The sequence below is a fragment of the Camelus ferus genome, chromosome 20 (assembly GCF_009834535.1).
Source record: "Camelus ferus isolate YT-003-E chromosome 20, BCGSAC_Cfer_1.0, whole genome shotgun sequence".
Classification (NCBI taxonomy): domain Eukaryota; kingdom Metazoa; phylum Chordata; class Mammalia; order Artiodactyla; family Camelidae; genus Camelus; species Camelus ferus.
In genome coordinates this window covers 29,416,606-29,430,447 of record NC_045715.1, presented here as the reverse complement: position 1 = coordinate 29,430,447, position 13,842 = coordinate 29,416,606, and the positions used below count along the sequence as shown (strand labels likewise).

Below are 13,842 nucleotides of genomic sequence, written 5' to 3'. Positions count from 1 at the left end.
CAGTGACATCTGAGCCCAGTGTTCCTAACTGCTAAATAATGCTAGATCTGTTCTGAGGTGAGGCCCCATATTTTTGGACAAACTGAAGAAGTGGTCTCCAACGAAAAGATTTTTATTTGGACGTGCATTTATTTACATTAAGGCCTTACAAAGGCATAAAAGTCACATTTTGTGGCACATTTAACAAAATGTATTGACTGAAAATAAAGCTGGAATTGTCCGCAGAAAACTCAGGACCCATAGTCTCACTGGGCTCTCTACAGGGGCAACGCAGAACCCAAAATCTTTAGCTCGCCTCAGGAACATCCAATCCCAGTGCAAGCCTCAATCCATCTGAACTGCATCCAGTTCATCCAAGAACCGCCGGCACTTCCCCATCAGTACTTTGATGGCTTCACTCACCAGCACGTCTGGTGGCAACACCCCTGTAGACTCAACAGAGACTGGGGACCAAAGAGACACATTAGCCCAGGCAGGGCCTAGCAAAGCCCCTGATAAGTTAGATTCCATGTGTGAACTCTGCAAGGAAGCTGCAGCACCAAAGGACACCAGCCCCCTTACCCCCAACTTGAAACTCACAGATATAATGGTTCCGAACACGAGCAAGCCGTACAACCTTCTTCAGCTTCTCATTGCGGAAGACTTCCCTGCTGAAGGTGTCTAGTCGGGGGTTGGCGACTCTGGCCACCTTTTTACCTAATGGAAGCAATCTTACGTTATAAATACATGAACCTAGAGCTTTCTCTGCTACCTTTGAAAGACACATACCTGTTTAGGTCCTGCTCTAAATGGCATCCCAAATCCCATACCTTGGATTTCTTGCACCTCAATAACACCAGGTGAGAAGCACCTGCTCAGCTCATCAGCTGCATCCCCTTCCACGGGCTCAAGCAGGGTGATGTCTGGCAGGAGCCTGTAACTGGCTGTTGCCACAGGTGAAAACTTGGCATGATCTTTGCCTGGAGGGAAGAGAAATCAGAGCCCATAGGGACACCCTTCTTCACATTCCTGAAGCCAGTGACAACAAAGGCCCACTGGCTTTTTGTCTGTCAGGGACATCCCAGCCCAGTGTACTCAAAGGTTCTCACCAATGCCCTTGACACAGTGCATGAGCAGGTCAATCTCCTGGCCAGGCCGCAGCTGAGCAATGAGGATGTCATCATGCACAGGTCGGATGGCGCCCTCTGGGAAGACGTCAGCCTGGTTCCCCAAGGGTACCCATGCCATGTGCCTGGTGTACACTGCAGGGAGAAGCACATCAGGCCTGAGTCCCTAAAACTAGCCCCTACAAACAGGGTGGCCCTCTTCCTCACCCAACCACTACTCACTCACCTTTGTGGTTGACGTAGAGCTCATTGGGGTCAGAGGAATCTTTAGCTGCATGGGGGTTCCAAGTGCACCTCACTTGCAGTCGAAACTGCAGAGTATCTATCTCTGTGCCTTCTTCATCTCCTGCACGAAAAGGGGAGGTGGGGCTGTTAAAGAGCTAGGGGGCATCTGAGTGCCAGGTACTGTGCTAAGTACCTTACATTTCTCTAATTCTCTTGAAAACCTGGTAAGAGGAAGGTACATATTCTCACAGATAATGGCACTGATAAACCAAAAGACTGCCCACAGTCATAAAGCAGTCAGTCAAGGATTCCAACACTAGCAGCCTGAATCCAGAAGAGAAGAGAGCTGCTCTCCCCCAAATCTCATTTTCTCAAACCCTCACCTTGGTTCCGATATTCAAAAAGGCGGGGGTCAGCATGGATGGGGATGAGCCCCAAGCGGTGAGCGAGGATCTCGTCCTGGACAAGGGATGTGTTGTTGTACACCAGGACCTTCTCCACAGCCATGGTGGGCACCTGCCCGAGAAAACAATGACTCACCTACAAAACCCTATAGAAGCCCCATCTTCTCCCCAGCCTCCAGGCTAGGGAGATAGAGACCTCTTCCTAAAAGAACACTTAATGAAAAGTTTACAAAGAATGAGCAGGAGGAATGCTCAGCAAAACTACAGGAAAAATTCTACAATTCTACCAGTGAGGTGCTCGCATGGTTTCCCCACACAACACCCACCAATGCCCACCAATACCTCAGCTAACAGAATGCGTCGGAAAGCATTGGCAATGGCTGCGTCAATTCCCACCATGTCAAACTCCAGTGAGTTTTCATCCATGTGTACCACATCCACGCGGAAATTCTAAAGGGACAGGAAAAACACTAAATGAAGCCTGTTCTCTGTATAGTCAGTAACTCCCCCCAGACATTCCCCTCAAGAACCTCCCTTTCCCCGTATGTCTCTCGTTAGATATTCCTTTCTCCCCTAATCTTTTATTAGCTTCTGGGAAAGTCTCCCTGTTTTTATTTTCCACTCATTTAAAACCCTCTTCAATATGGCTTCCAGCCAGACCATCCACAGAGGCTATTCTACTAAAGAACAGGCTTACATATTGTCAAGTCCAGATGACACTCACTACTCAGTCCTTACCTTACTAGACACCTCTCTCGCATCTGGCGTTGAGAGAATCCCATTTTCAAAATCTACTGCCTTGATTTCTGAGCACCAGTCCTTTGGTTCTCTTCCTTCTGGTCTGATGAAACCTAAATTCACTATCTTCCACCTACTGTACAAATGTTACTATTTCCTAAGTTTTTGTCTCGCTTCAGGGCAACCTCAACCCCATTCATGGTTTTAGCAACTGTACTGACAACTCCCAAAACTATATCTCACTTTTGATCTCAACTCAAACATATATTCTACTCGCCTGCTGGACTTCTCCACTGACAGGAAACTGAAGGCATCACCATTCACCTTCCCCAAATCCATTTCTCATCAGTAAACGACACCACCATCTGTCAAAACACTTCCACAAGCTAGGTAATTTTATACTCCCCTCTCACAGCCCACGTCCAAGCAACCACCAAACTTACCTTCTATCTCCCCTGTGCTCTATTCCTGTGATCATAATCTTAGTTTCTGCCTTCAGCTTCACTCCCCTATGCAGTTCTGTCACAAAACTCTGTGCCCCATATGATGGTCCTCAAATTCATTCTCTCCCAACTGTTAAGCTTGCAGATCTGATCACATTTGCTTAAGAACCCTTCAGAAGCTCCCTATCACATACTACAGTACTAAAATACACTTTAATCTTGCCTCCCACTCGTGCTGACCCATTTTATATTCTAGCAACAAGGAACTGCTCAGACACTCCAGCTTCCACCGTTCTCAGCTGCTGCTAAATTTTGTTTTCATCTCCTTCAGGAACGCTTCCATACCTGCGCTCCCTCCTCATTCTGGATTAAGTGCCTGTGCAGGATACCCCACCCCACCCCACCCCAGTCATCCGTACTGCTATCAACCACCTTTACCACGTTAACTGGAATCATTTGTTTACACGCACTCTTCAACAAGACTGAGCGTCTTGTTCGCAGAACAGGGCATAAACTGTTACACCTGAAACGGAGCAGGACTCTATGGGGCCTTCCCAGGACAGATCCCTCCCCTCCCCACCCAACCCAATGTCTTCTGTCTGCCCCTGGTCTGTAGAAAAACTTCAAAGAATAAGTTTAATCAAAGAAATAAAATAAACAAAGGGAAATAGTCAAACAAAACTAATAATAGTTAAGTTATTAAACGAAGTCAAGGACCTGTAGTTCCTCCTCAAGGGCTATAGATAATATTCTGAGCCATATCATTTAAGCTGATTTGTAAATACGGAAACCCCCAGCACGTGAAAGAAGTGAACTACATAACGACCAGACTGTAGCCATGAAATAAGCTGCCACAATTCCAAGAATGGGCCTCAAAGAAATGGGAACAAACCAACGCTGGAACTGAAGATTAACTGTTCTGAAAAAAAGATGATGCAGATCAGACCACCGCATGACTAACTTAAGGATGACTGTCAGAGTTGACTGTGCTGTTCTGCATGTTGTCCCCTCCCTCGGCCTGTACACTATGACTCCCCTTTAAAAGCTCTTGCCCACTGATGGACGGGGTCGGGGGAGCCCTTCGGACAGGAGTCCGCCCCCATCCCCTTGCCCGCCTCCGGAATAAAGCAAACCATCCTTTCCACCAACACTTGCTTCTACGGGCTTTTGAGCGACGAGCAGCCGGGTCTGCATTTCGGTAACACAGCAAACGCCTAGAAAATTGCTCAATATACCAAGCGAACCCCAGGAACAGCTTATGAGGACTGCTGAGATCACAAGGTCCAATCCTCATATCCTCTCCGGACACCTCCACCTTCACCTACCTTCTCGAAGCGGTCCTGGTCCCAGGCATCATCGTAGCCCGAATAGTTACCAGGAAAGTCGGTGGTATGAACCTAGAGCAGAGAGACGAGTCTGCGAAGAGGCAGCGAGGCCAAGCCCGTCCCCACTCCAGCCCCAACTCATCCTTGTTCCGCTCTCATTTGTCCTCCCGAGCTCAAGGCCATACGGCTTACATTGCGAACCCCGAACTCCCCTAGAACCACGCGGCTCCGCATTTCCTCCACAGCCTGAGCCGCCGCCATCTTCAACTCTTCCACGCGACCAGGGTATCAAACCGGCGCGTGCGTTCTAGTCGCTCTTCTCCGTCTCCGTGGGAACGTACCACCCACTGGAATCTTAAATATCGCGAGACTCTGCCCCGCTTCTGTCCACGTCCCCAGCTTCCGGAAGTCAGTTTTGGCCAAACATCCGGGTTTCTCCTTTTTGCATTCCGGCTGATCCCACCTTTCTTTCTTGCCCCTACCCCTGTCCTTCCCTCAGGGCCACGTCTCTCCCACTCCTCCTCCGCGTGCGGAGACTGGCTCGGGCTTCAGCGACGGTAGCCCTCGAGGAACATGGCAACTCCGGCGGCGCCAGCCGGCGGCGCCCGAAACGGGGCTGGCTCGGAGTGGGGAGGGTTCGAAGAAAACATCCAGGTAATGGCCCCACGGCTCCGGCTGCCAGCAGGCCCAGGGCCGGCAGCCGTCCTGAAGTGTTCCAGGCTCCCTCGGAGCCTGGCAGTCTGCTCCATTTGCAACATTTTCCCCTCCTTTGGGTCTTCGCGCACAAAAAAGGCAGTGGGACTAGTGCTGACCTGAAAGGTCCAGACTGGTACTCTCCAGGGGACCTCAGGTCTCTGGGCCCAATTGCTCTTGCTTTCTGCACAAGTTAGAAGGTCGATCGGGGTCAGTTTGGCGGAGGGGCGGGGTTTACTGGCCGAAAACCATACTGTTTGTGCATACTCCTGTTTTGGAGTTGGAAAACACCAAGGAAATGGGCACTTTCGCAGCCCTTTGGGACTCTGATAGGGAAGGTAGAGACATGTATGGCAGACAAGGAGTTAAGTTTCCCTGACTAGAAAAGAGAGTCAAACGACCAAGGGTTCTGAGAGCAAACGAGGGTAAGAGAGTGGTGTAATTTATGATAATTCCAGGCCATATCCCCAGCAGTGGAAGAACAAAGCCCCAAACTCTGTGGTGAACAGAAAAGGCCTTAACGGATGGAGGAAAAAGGTCCCGCACTCCTGGAGCCATTGTCTTCACAGGGTGGGGGCTCAGCTGTGATTGACATGGAGAACATGGACGATACCTCAGGCTCCAGCTTCGAGGATATGGGCGAGCTGCATCAGCGCCTGCGCGAGGAAGAAGTAGATGTTGATGCAGCTGCTGCTGAAGAAGAGGATGGGGAGTTCCTGGGCATGAAGGGCTTTAAGGGACAGCTGAGCCGGCAAGTGGCTGACCAGGTAAGCAAGAGTAGCTCCCCTGGTTCTGGAATTGGTGTAGTTCATCCTAGGTTGTCCAGTTAGAACCGTGTAGAAATCCAACAAAAAAAATAAGCAACAGGGCCGAGAGCCAAGAGTCTCACAAAACAATCCCACCCCACCCCACCTTCCTTGCTGTAGATGTGGCAGGCAGGGAAGAGACAAGCCTCCAGAGCTTTCAGCTTGTACGCCAACATCGACATCCTGAGACCTTACTTTGATGTGGAGCCTGCCCAAGTGCGAAGCAGGTGAGGACCCGCCTCCTGACAGAAGCTGCCCTCCTAACACCCACCCCTTCACCCAAACTAGCCGAACACCAAGCCCTTAGACTCCCCTCTTCACGACCCCAGCAGCCCTCCTCAGTGCACCTGTACCAGCCACGCTGCACCCCTGTCATGGAACAGGACATGGCAATAACGCATTGCCTCCCTCCTCTTCTCCGTCTGGCAAACTTCTTACTGTCCCTCAAAGCCTAGCTCAAGCGTCACTTCCTTTGCTCCCCACTCCCGGTTTGTCCTTTCCTAGTGCTCTGCTAGGGCTCTACACTTTCCTCTGACAGGTAACACCTCGGCAGTGCTGTGCTCTCTTATTCCTGGTTCCTCAAAAGCATGCTGTTTTATCTTTTTATTCCCAGCACTAGAACAGGTCATGTAGGTAAGTGGCCAGGCCCTCTCCCAGGGCCCAGCGGGGCTTTCTGGATTCTCCATGTTGTTGCTGCATCAGTCAGCACAGCATCAGAGGGTTGTGCTTTGGAAAATGTTGTGGAAGCATTTTCAGAGCAAGAAAGTGATTTCCTCTTTCCTTAGTCTGTCTTTACTACCCTTTTCTCCCTTTACCATACAGCATGTTCGCTTCAGTTAGAATAAGATTCAGGCTTTCCAGAATCTCATAGTCTAGTGCTGCCTCTGCTCTCATCTCTCCTCTCCCAGGCTCCTGGAGTCCATGATCCCTATCAAGATGGTCAACTTCCCCCAGGTGAATGGGGCAGCATGTCTGGGAGACCCAGGGGAGGCACCAGGGTAGAGGGTGGGGCCGCCAGGCAAAGCCTGGGAAGGCGTACACAGAAGAGCCATGTACCCTCCAGCCTGAATGAGTTGGTATATTGACAGAAAATCGCAGGTGAGCTCTACGGACCTCTCATGCTTGTCTTCACGCTGGTGGCCATCCTTCTCCACGGGATGAAGACATCCGACACCATCATTGTAAGCAGGACAGAGGACTTTGGGGGGAGGCTGAAATGAGTTGAAAGAGGCTCAAGGAGATGATGGTGGCGTGAAGTAGAAGCAGCCCCTGAGGAAGGCCCTGGTGAGGCTGAGACCAGAGGCCTCCTAGGACTAATTAGAGCCTTCACCCCACAGCGGGAGGGCACCCTGATGGGCACAGCCATTGGCACCTGCTTCGGCTACTGGCTGGGTGTCTCGTCCTTCATTTACTTCCTTGCCTACCTGTGCAACGCCCAGATCACCATGCTCCAGATGCTGGCACTGCTGGTAAGGAGCACGGTGGTGGGCGACAGTGATCCTAAAAGAGTAAGGATCACTTTGGTTTGTATCTCCCCTAGGGCCCCAGGGCCTAGAATTGGGGTGAGCTGGCCTGTGGACCATTTGTCTCTTCAGGTCCCCATGAGGGTCCAGCGGCCAGCTCAGCCTGAGTGGTTTTTCTCTCCACCGTCCTCCTTCCTAGGGCTATGGCCTCTTTGGACACTGCATTGTCCTGTTCATCACCTATAACATCCACCTCCATGCTCTCTTCTACCTCTTCTGGCTACTGGTGGGTGGGTTGTCCACCCTGCGCATGGTAAGCTGGCCAGGAGGTTTCCAGGGATGGGCTGTCCTCCCAGGGGGGTGGGAAAACATCCCACAGCTTGGGCCCAACCCCACAAAGGGCTTTGAGTGGGAGAGAAGAGCCCAAAGATGGTTGTGCTCTGGGTGAGAGTGGCTTCTCCACACCACTCACTGGGAGCTAGGCCCTCTGAGTTGTAGTCCTGTGGCCCTAGGTGGCAGTGTTGGTGTCACGGACTGTGGGCCCCACACAGCGGTTGCTCCTCTGTGGCACCCTGGCTACCCTGCACATGCTCTTCCTGCTCTATCTGCATTTTGCCTACCACAAGGTAGTAGAAGGTAAGTGACAGGAGGGCCTGGGGGAGGGGGAGGACAGCTGCCTAGAGCAGGACCCCTCCAACCTTTGCTCACCTTCCGTCCTCCTTCTTTCAGGGATCCTGGACACTCTGGAGGGCCCCAACATCCCGCCCATGCAGAGGGTCCCCAGAGACATCCCTGCTGCGCTCCCTGCTGCCAGGCTTCCTGCCATCGTGCTCAATGCCACAGCCAAGGCTGTTGTGGTGACCCTGCAGTCACACTGACCCCACCTGAGATCCTTGGCTGACCCTTTTCCCCCAGCTGCAAAGCGGAGGAAGATTAAAGGACAGTACTGATTATATGTGTCTCTTTGATGAGGTCTGCAGCTGCCCCAGAGCTGCAGCTCCTTAAGCCTTGATGCCTGTTGGGCTTCTGAAGGGCACAAGGCCAGAAACTCCTGACCAGGACTGCAGGGCTCTGCAGCCAGTGAATAAAGTGGGTCAGCTCCTCTGAGGCTCTCTCACCACCTACCCCTTCATTCCTCTTTATCTCTCCCACATTGTCTTGCTAAATATAGACTTGGTAATTAAAATATTGATTGACGTCTGGAACTGCAGCCACCGTTCCAATGGTCCTCCCTGCCACCCTACTTCCTATACATTTTCCTGTCCTGTCAGTGGTGGTTATGTCACATGCTCCCTCCATTATACCCCTATCCAAGCAGAATTAAAGTGGGACAGACTACATTGAAAGCAGACTGAATATGGAACCTGCCCAGGGGACAGGGGACACCAGACCATACAGCAGCAGGGAGGCCTCAAACACAAGAACCATAAGTGATGGAACAGTGCACTCAAAAGTTAAGTCTGGGCTCAGCCTCACTCGGGATGCCAGTGAAGCAATGAGAATCGGTCAAAAACTTCCAGACATATCATGTCATTACAAGGCCCTTACGTACCTGGGCCAACGTGTAGGGATAACTTTGGTGTGGGAACTCACATTTGCCCTGGTTATACTGGGGCCAGAGGAACAAAGCTTTCTTTGGTTTCCTCAGTTCTCCCTCTTTAAGAGTGCTGTTTACTCTTAAAATCAATAACCACCCCAAACAGCACCATCCACACCCACTACCCATTTAATCTATTCCACTTGTTAATTCAGGTGGTTAATACAGGGAAAAGAAACTAACCTCCCATCTCTCCATTTACATTATTCATTTTCCCTACATTCATTTATCCTAGTAAATCTAGGTCAGCATCTTGCCCTTCTAATAAAGGGACTAAGACAGACGTGCCCTTTGTCCTATGTGACCCTTTGTGATGTGAGGCCCCTATGCTATTGCCAGTGGACAGTTTTAAGGGCACTGCTTGCATTGTCCAGTCTGCCCTAGCTGAAAGCTCCAGCCCACTTTCCACGGCCCCACAACCACTCCAGGTCGCTCATCCTGGCACCCGCTTTATTTTGACTACCCCAGTCTCAATGGTGCTGAGAACATCAGAGCATCAGCAGTGCCCTAAGCGCCTGGAAAAGGAAAGGCGCCAGCACCTTTCATCTACTACCGGCTCACCTGCCCCAAGGACCCTTTAGGGTTCCGCTGAGCCTGGCAGCTCCGGCCGCCTCCACCGGGCCATGGGCCCTCGGCAGCAGCTGCGAGGCCGCCATCTTGGCGAGGGGCACGCGGGGAAGTCCTCGCGGCTGGAATCCCGGTGCACGCAGCGCCTCTCGTCGCTGGGGTGGGAAGGCGGGGGCGGGGCGCCGGTTAAAGGGCCCTAGGAACCTACAAACCGGACGCGAGGGGGACGTGCCTGGGATACGGGAGAAGGGACCGAGGCGCTGGCCCTTAGGAACGGGGAATGAGCAGAAAATGGGCAAAAGAACTCCGTAATAGTCTCAAACGCCATCTCCACGAGAGTTGCCTCTATTTTCCCCTCCCCACCCTCTGCCTGCCCCAGGCTTCTATCCGGCTACCTACTTTCCACCTGTTGTCTGGCCCCATACCCAGGGGAAGAGCGTCCTCACCGCTCCTGAACACCAGGTGTGCGCAAACCTCGTGGGCCCGCATGGCCCAGGACCGGCAGGGGGCGGGGCGAACGGCGGTGACGCGGCCGTTGCCATGGGAACCCGCCGCCCGCTCTGTCGCAGCAGCCTGAGCCGGAGCTACCGCCCGTCGCCCGCTGCTCGCCTGCCGGCCTCCCGCCCGCTTACCCGCCTCGGACTCTACCCGCGGGGCGGTTGAGGGAGCCGGGCTGGAGGAAGGGAGGGAGCGGATGCGGCCTCCGAGAGGAGACCCGTCCCACGCGTCCTAAGCCGAGGCCACTGAGCCGCCGCCGCAACCGTGAGGAACGAGGACCGGCGCGGAGCAGCGCCCTCCCAGCCCCGGATCGCGCGCCCCGGCCCGCTGCCCCGACACGGACTGCACGGTCCGCCCCAGCCCCAGCGCCTTGCGGTCTCCGCCCGGCCGGCGACCTCGGCGCCTCTGCAATTCCAGCCAGCTCCGGCCCGGGCCCCGGCGCTCCTCTCCGCCGCCGCTACCGCCGCCGCCCCCGCCGCCACCGCCGCCTGCGCCTCTGCCTCCCCCTCTTCCCCCGCTGCGTCCGCGACCCCAGCCCGGGCCCCGACCCCGGCCCCGACCTCGCCCGCGGCCCCGCCAACCTCGGCCGCGGCCCGGGCCCCGGCCCCGGCCCCGAAGGCCCAGCCGTGGGTACGATGTTGCCCAGCTCCATCCAGATTTCGGGGGAGCCCCTGTCAGGCGCCGAGGTGCGGGACATCTGCCGCGGCCTGCGCGACAACGCCGTGCGCCTGCTCTCACTGCGCGGCTGCCGTCTCTGCGACCGCGACTTCGGCCGCATCTGCCGGGCTCTGGCCGGCGCCACGTCCCTGGCACAGCTCAACCTTAACCTGGGCGTCGTGTCCAGTCCCAGCCGCATCAAGCAGCTGGCGGAGGCGCTGCGGACCAACCGCTCCATCCAGTCCCTCTTGTGAGTGAGCTCCCTCGCAAGGGGTCCCGGGCACTGCACCCCTCCTTGCACTCCCCCTGCCACCTCCTGTTCCTCCCCACACCCTCTTGTACCTGTCTTTGCACCAACGTACCTTCTCATCCCTTATTAGCACACCTCATTCCTCTGCCCCTGCCTCTACAACCTCCAAGCTCAAGCCTCATTTCCAGATTCGGAACTCCAGCCCCACCCCAAATGAGATGGGATACTCACCCCTTCCTGGCAGGGCCTTGTACCTCCCAACCTAATCACCCGCACTGACTTCTCTGGGACTAAGTCCCTGATCCTGCATTCTGTCCAGTGAAGAATCTTCAACACGGCACCCACAGACCCCTTCTCTGTGTTCTGATCTGGATCCCAGTCCCTGCCCAGGAAAGAAACCAAATTTCCATTCAACCTGCATTCTTTAAAATCTAGAATTTTCTTTCTTCCCAAAGCTTCTCCCCAGTGCTGTGACTGAATGTCCTCCACACCTCTAGGGCTCATGTAAGGGAGGGCGCCCATTCCCCCTACAGATAGGGCTGATGACTGCAGTAACCTCTGCTCTCTGGTCCCACCCTGCAGCCTGCACGGGAGCCCCCTGACAGATGCAGGCCTGGCCTTGCTGAATCCAGCCCTGGCCCTCCACCCTGCCCTCGTGGCTCTGGACCTGGGGGACTGCATGCTGGGTGATGAAGCAATCAACCTCATCTGTGGCCTCCTTCCCCCAGATGGGGCCAAGTCTGGTGAGCAGGGTCCTGCTGAGGGTATGCGCTGCTGTGGCCTTGATGAAAAGCTAAGTGCAGAGGGCAGTGGGCCTGGCCTGGAACTGAGGGCTCTAACCTCATAGGTGAGAATGTTCTTCAAATCCCCTCAGGAGGGAGAAGGGTTGGGGGCTGAGCAGGATGGAGGCTCAGGAATCCAGGCTTCAGCAGGCAGGAAAGGCATGGGTCTCTAATGGCCCTGGAGCTCCATGGTGGGGGTGGGGTGGCTCCCAGTCACTAGGGACACCCCAGAGATCTCTGGGTGGGGGAGGGGCTTGAGAAAGGCCTGACCTTCTCCATCCTGGCTTCTTGCTATGATGCTGCCCAGGCCTGAAGGAGCTGACCCTGAGTGCCAACCCTGGCATCACTCCTAAGGGCTGGAGCCGCCTCGCCATTGCCGTGGCCCACAGCTCCCAGGTCCGCGTCCTCAATCTGGACTACAACCCCCTGGGTGAGGCTCAAGAAAGCCCCTTTTCATTCTCACCTCCCTTCATCCCCATCCAAGAACCTGGGACCATCAGTTGCTATGGTAACCCCCACACTGGAGGAGGAAAGAGAAAGGGAGGTCCTGGGAAGAAGTAGAGGAGCCACCTGTGTGGAGGACCAGATTACCAACAGGTAGATCAAAGCATCCTGCCCTGCGTCCTCCTCTCCCATTTCATCCTCCCTGTGTGCCTCAGTCTCCTATGGGAAGAAACAGGTTGAGCCCCTGAAGAGGGATAGGGGAGGGCCTGGAGGGTTCCACCCACCCCCAACCCCAAGCCATAGGGGCTCCAGCCAGGGCCTGGGAGAGGAGGGAGCTTGCTCTGTGACATAGCTGGCCCCATTACCACTGCTGCTGTCTCACTTTAGCCACCTCTCCTGTTCCCTTCCTCTTTCCCACTGCTGTCCATGGTGAGTAGGAGGGAGGTGCAGTCCCCAACCCCTACCCACCAGGTCTGTGTTACTTGGTTTTTAAATGACTAATTGGGATAAACTTTCAGTGGATACAAAAAAAAAAAAAAAAAAAAAAGGCATCCTGGGCCTGGCTTGCTTCATCCATTCAGTTGGCAGTCACAATGCTCCCCACCTGGCTACCTACCAATTGCCAGCGTTTCCTAGACTGCAGATGAGTGTGTGCTGTCTCCCCAGGTGATCACGTGGCAGGGATGCTGGCTGTAGCTGTGGCCTCCAGCCGCACCTTAGAGGTCCTAGACTTGGAGGGCACAGGGCTCACCAACCAGTCAGCTCAGGTGAGAAGTCTTCATGTTTGGGGAAGGGCCAGGGTTTGAGGTTAGCCAGCGTGTCTGTGGACCTACCGAAGGGGTGGCAGGTTGGAGTCTGAGGAGCTGCCTTAACTGTGTTCATCCTTTTCCATACTCTTCCCCACCACAGACCCTGCTGGACATGGTAGAAAATTACCCCACAGCTTTGCGGAGTCTGGTGTTGGCTGAGAACAGCATTAGCCCGGAGCTGCAGCAGCAAATCTGTGACCTCCTCTCTGAGGGGGAGGAGGAGGAGGAGGTGGCAGGAGGGGCTGGTGACACCCAGGAAAGAGAGAGAGGGCGGGAGCCTACTGCCCAGAAGAGGGGCAGCAGTTCCTGGATGTGCCCAAGTGGTAAGAGCCCCAAGGGTTGTTCAGAACCAGGTCTGAAGAGGCCTGGGACCAGGGAGAGTGGGTGTGGGAAACCTAGGTCACTACTCACCTATTTGTGGTCCCCAGTGGAGGAATGCATGGTGGTCTGAACACCCCTCTGCCCTTCCACAGATCCCAGCTCTCAGATGGTGCTGATGACATCAGGACTAGGGGACAGTCTGTTGGCTGAGACCGAGATGTGACTCTCCATTTAGGCTTCTGTGCACCTTTACATTTGTCTATGTCCCCAGCACCTTGCCCTAAATATCAGGGTCAGGCCCTGGGACTGGGGAAGGGAGGGTGCCTGGGCTCTGGCAGCTCCTGGCAATGTGGTGGGAGGCTCTGGAAGCTGTGACTGAGCAAAATTCTTGGGGGCACTTGAACCCAAAGCAATGCCTCTGGACTTGTTAGCAGCTCTGGCTGCAGCCCGCTGGCTCGGAAGAGATTTTATGAACTCTACAACCTGGTGTGTGGCTCTGATCCCTGGGGGCTGACAGTAGGGGAGGAATTTGAACTACCACTAGACACCACTAGAGGGCAGTACCACCCCACGGCCCAAGCTCCAGGCAGTGTCCACTGGCCCCAAATGACTCCAAGTCTGGCTCAGGTCTCCAACTGCTAGGACCCAGGGTTCTGGGATGACACCTTACATAGGTCCCGTAAGGATCATAACTAAGGTCAAGAGCCCTTAGAG

General features: G+C 54.5%; 3 protein-coding genes across 6 annotated transcripts; 2 read left to right on the top strand and 1 right to left on the bottom strand.

Annotated features, from left to right (window-relative positions):
• Positions 1-96: 96 nt before the first annotated feature.
• On the bottom strand, positions 97-4,624 carry POLR1C (RNA polymerase I and III subunit C). Of its 2 annotated transcripts, XM_032463158.1 has the most exons (10): positions 4,434-4,483; positions 4,242-4,313; positions 2,751-2,838; positions 2,078-2,185; positions 1,715-1,847; positions 1,333-1,452; positions 1,089-1,241; positions 810-959; positions 580-696; positions 97-443 (listed from the first exon to the last, which is right to left on the bottom strand). In XM_032463158.1, the coding sequence occupies exons 4-10, from the start codon at positions 2,159-2,161 to the stop codon at positions 325-327; spliced, it is 876 nt and encodes a 291-aa protein (XP_032319049.1). In that variant the 5' UTR covers positions 2,162-2,185; positions 2,751-2,838; positions 4,242-4,313; positions 4,434-4,483; the 3' UTR covers positions 97-324. The 2 variants fall into 2 exon arrangements, with proteins under 2 accessions (XP_032319049.1, XP_006190752.1); XM_006190690.3 differs by lacking the exon at positions 2,751-2,838 and having other exon boundaries at positions 110-443; positions 4,434-4,624.
• Positions 4,625-4,654: 30 nt separating this feature from the next.
• Positions 4,655-8,408, top strand: YIPF3 (Yip1 domain family member 3). 2 transcript variants are annotated; one of them, XM_006190688.3, is made up of 9 exons: positions 4,655-4,895; positions 5,504-5,701; positions 5,861-5,967; positions 6,649-6,694; positions 6,829-6,921; positions 7,078-7,209; positions 7,403-7,516; positions 7,716-7,839; positions 7,933-8,389. In XM_006190688.3, exons 1-9 carry the CDS (start codon positions 4,815-4,817, stop codon positions 8,079-8,081), a joined length of 1,044 nt encoding a protein of 347 aa, XP_006190750.1. In that variant the 5' UTR covers positions 4,655-4,814; the 3' UTR covers positions 8,082-8,389. The 2 variants fall into 2 exon arrangements, with proteins under 2 accessions (XP_006190750.1, XP_014419772.1); XM_014564286.2 differs by lacking the exon at positions 7,078-7,209 and having other exon boundaries at positions 4,668-4,895; positions 7,933-8,408.
• A 1,534-nt stretch (positions 8,409-9,942) lies between these two features.
• On the top strand, positions 9,943-13,610 carry LRRC73 (leucine rich repeat containing 73). 2 transcript variants are annotated; one of them, XM_032463159.1, is made up of 6 exons: positions 9,945-10,772; positions 11,355-11,515; positions 11,862-11,984; positions 12,665-12,765; positions 12,908-13,130; positions 13,281-13,610. In XM_032463159.1, exons 1-6 carry the CDS (start codon positions 10,501-10,503, stop codon positions 13,349-13,351), a joined length of 951 nt encoding a protein of 316 aa, XP_032319050.1. In that variant the 5' UTR covers positions 9,945-10,500; the 3' UTR covers positions 13,352-13,610. The 2 variants fall into 2 exon arrangements, with proteins under 2 accessions (XP_032319051.1, XP_032319050.1); XM_032463160.1 differs by lacking the exon at positions 11,862-11,984 and having other exon boundaries at positions 9,943-10,772.
• Positions 13,611-13,842: the final 232 nt, after the last annotated feature.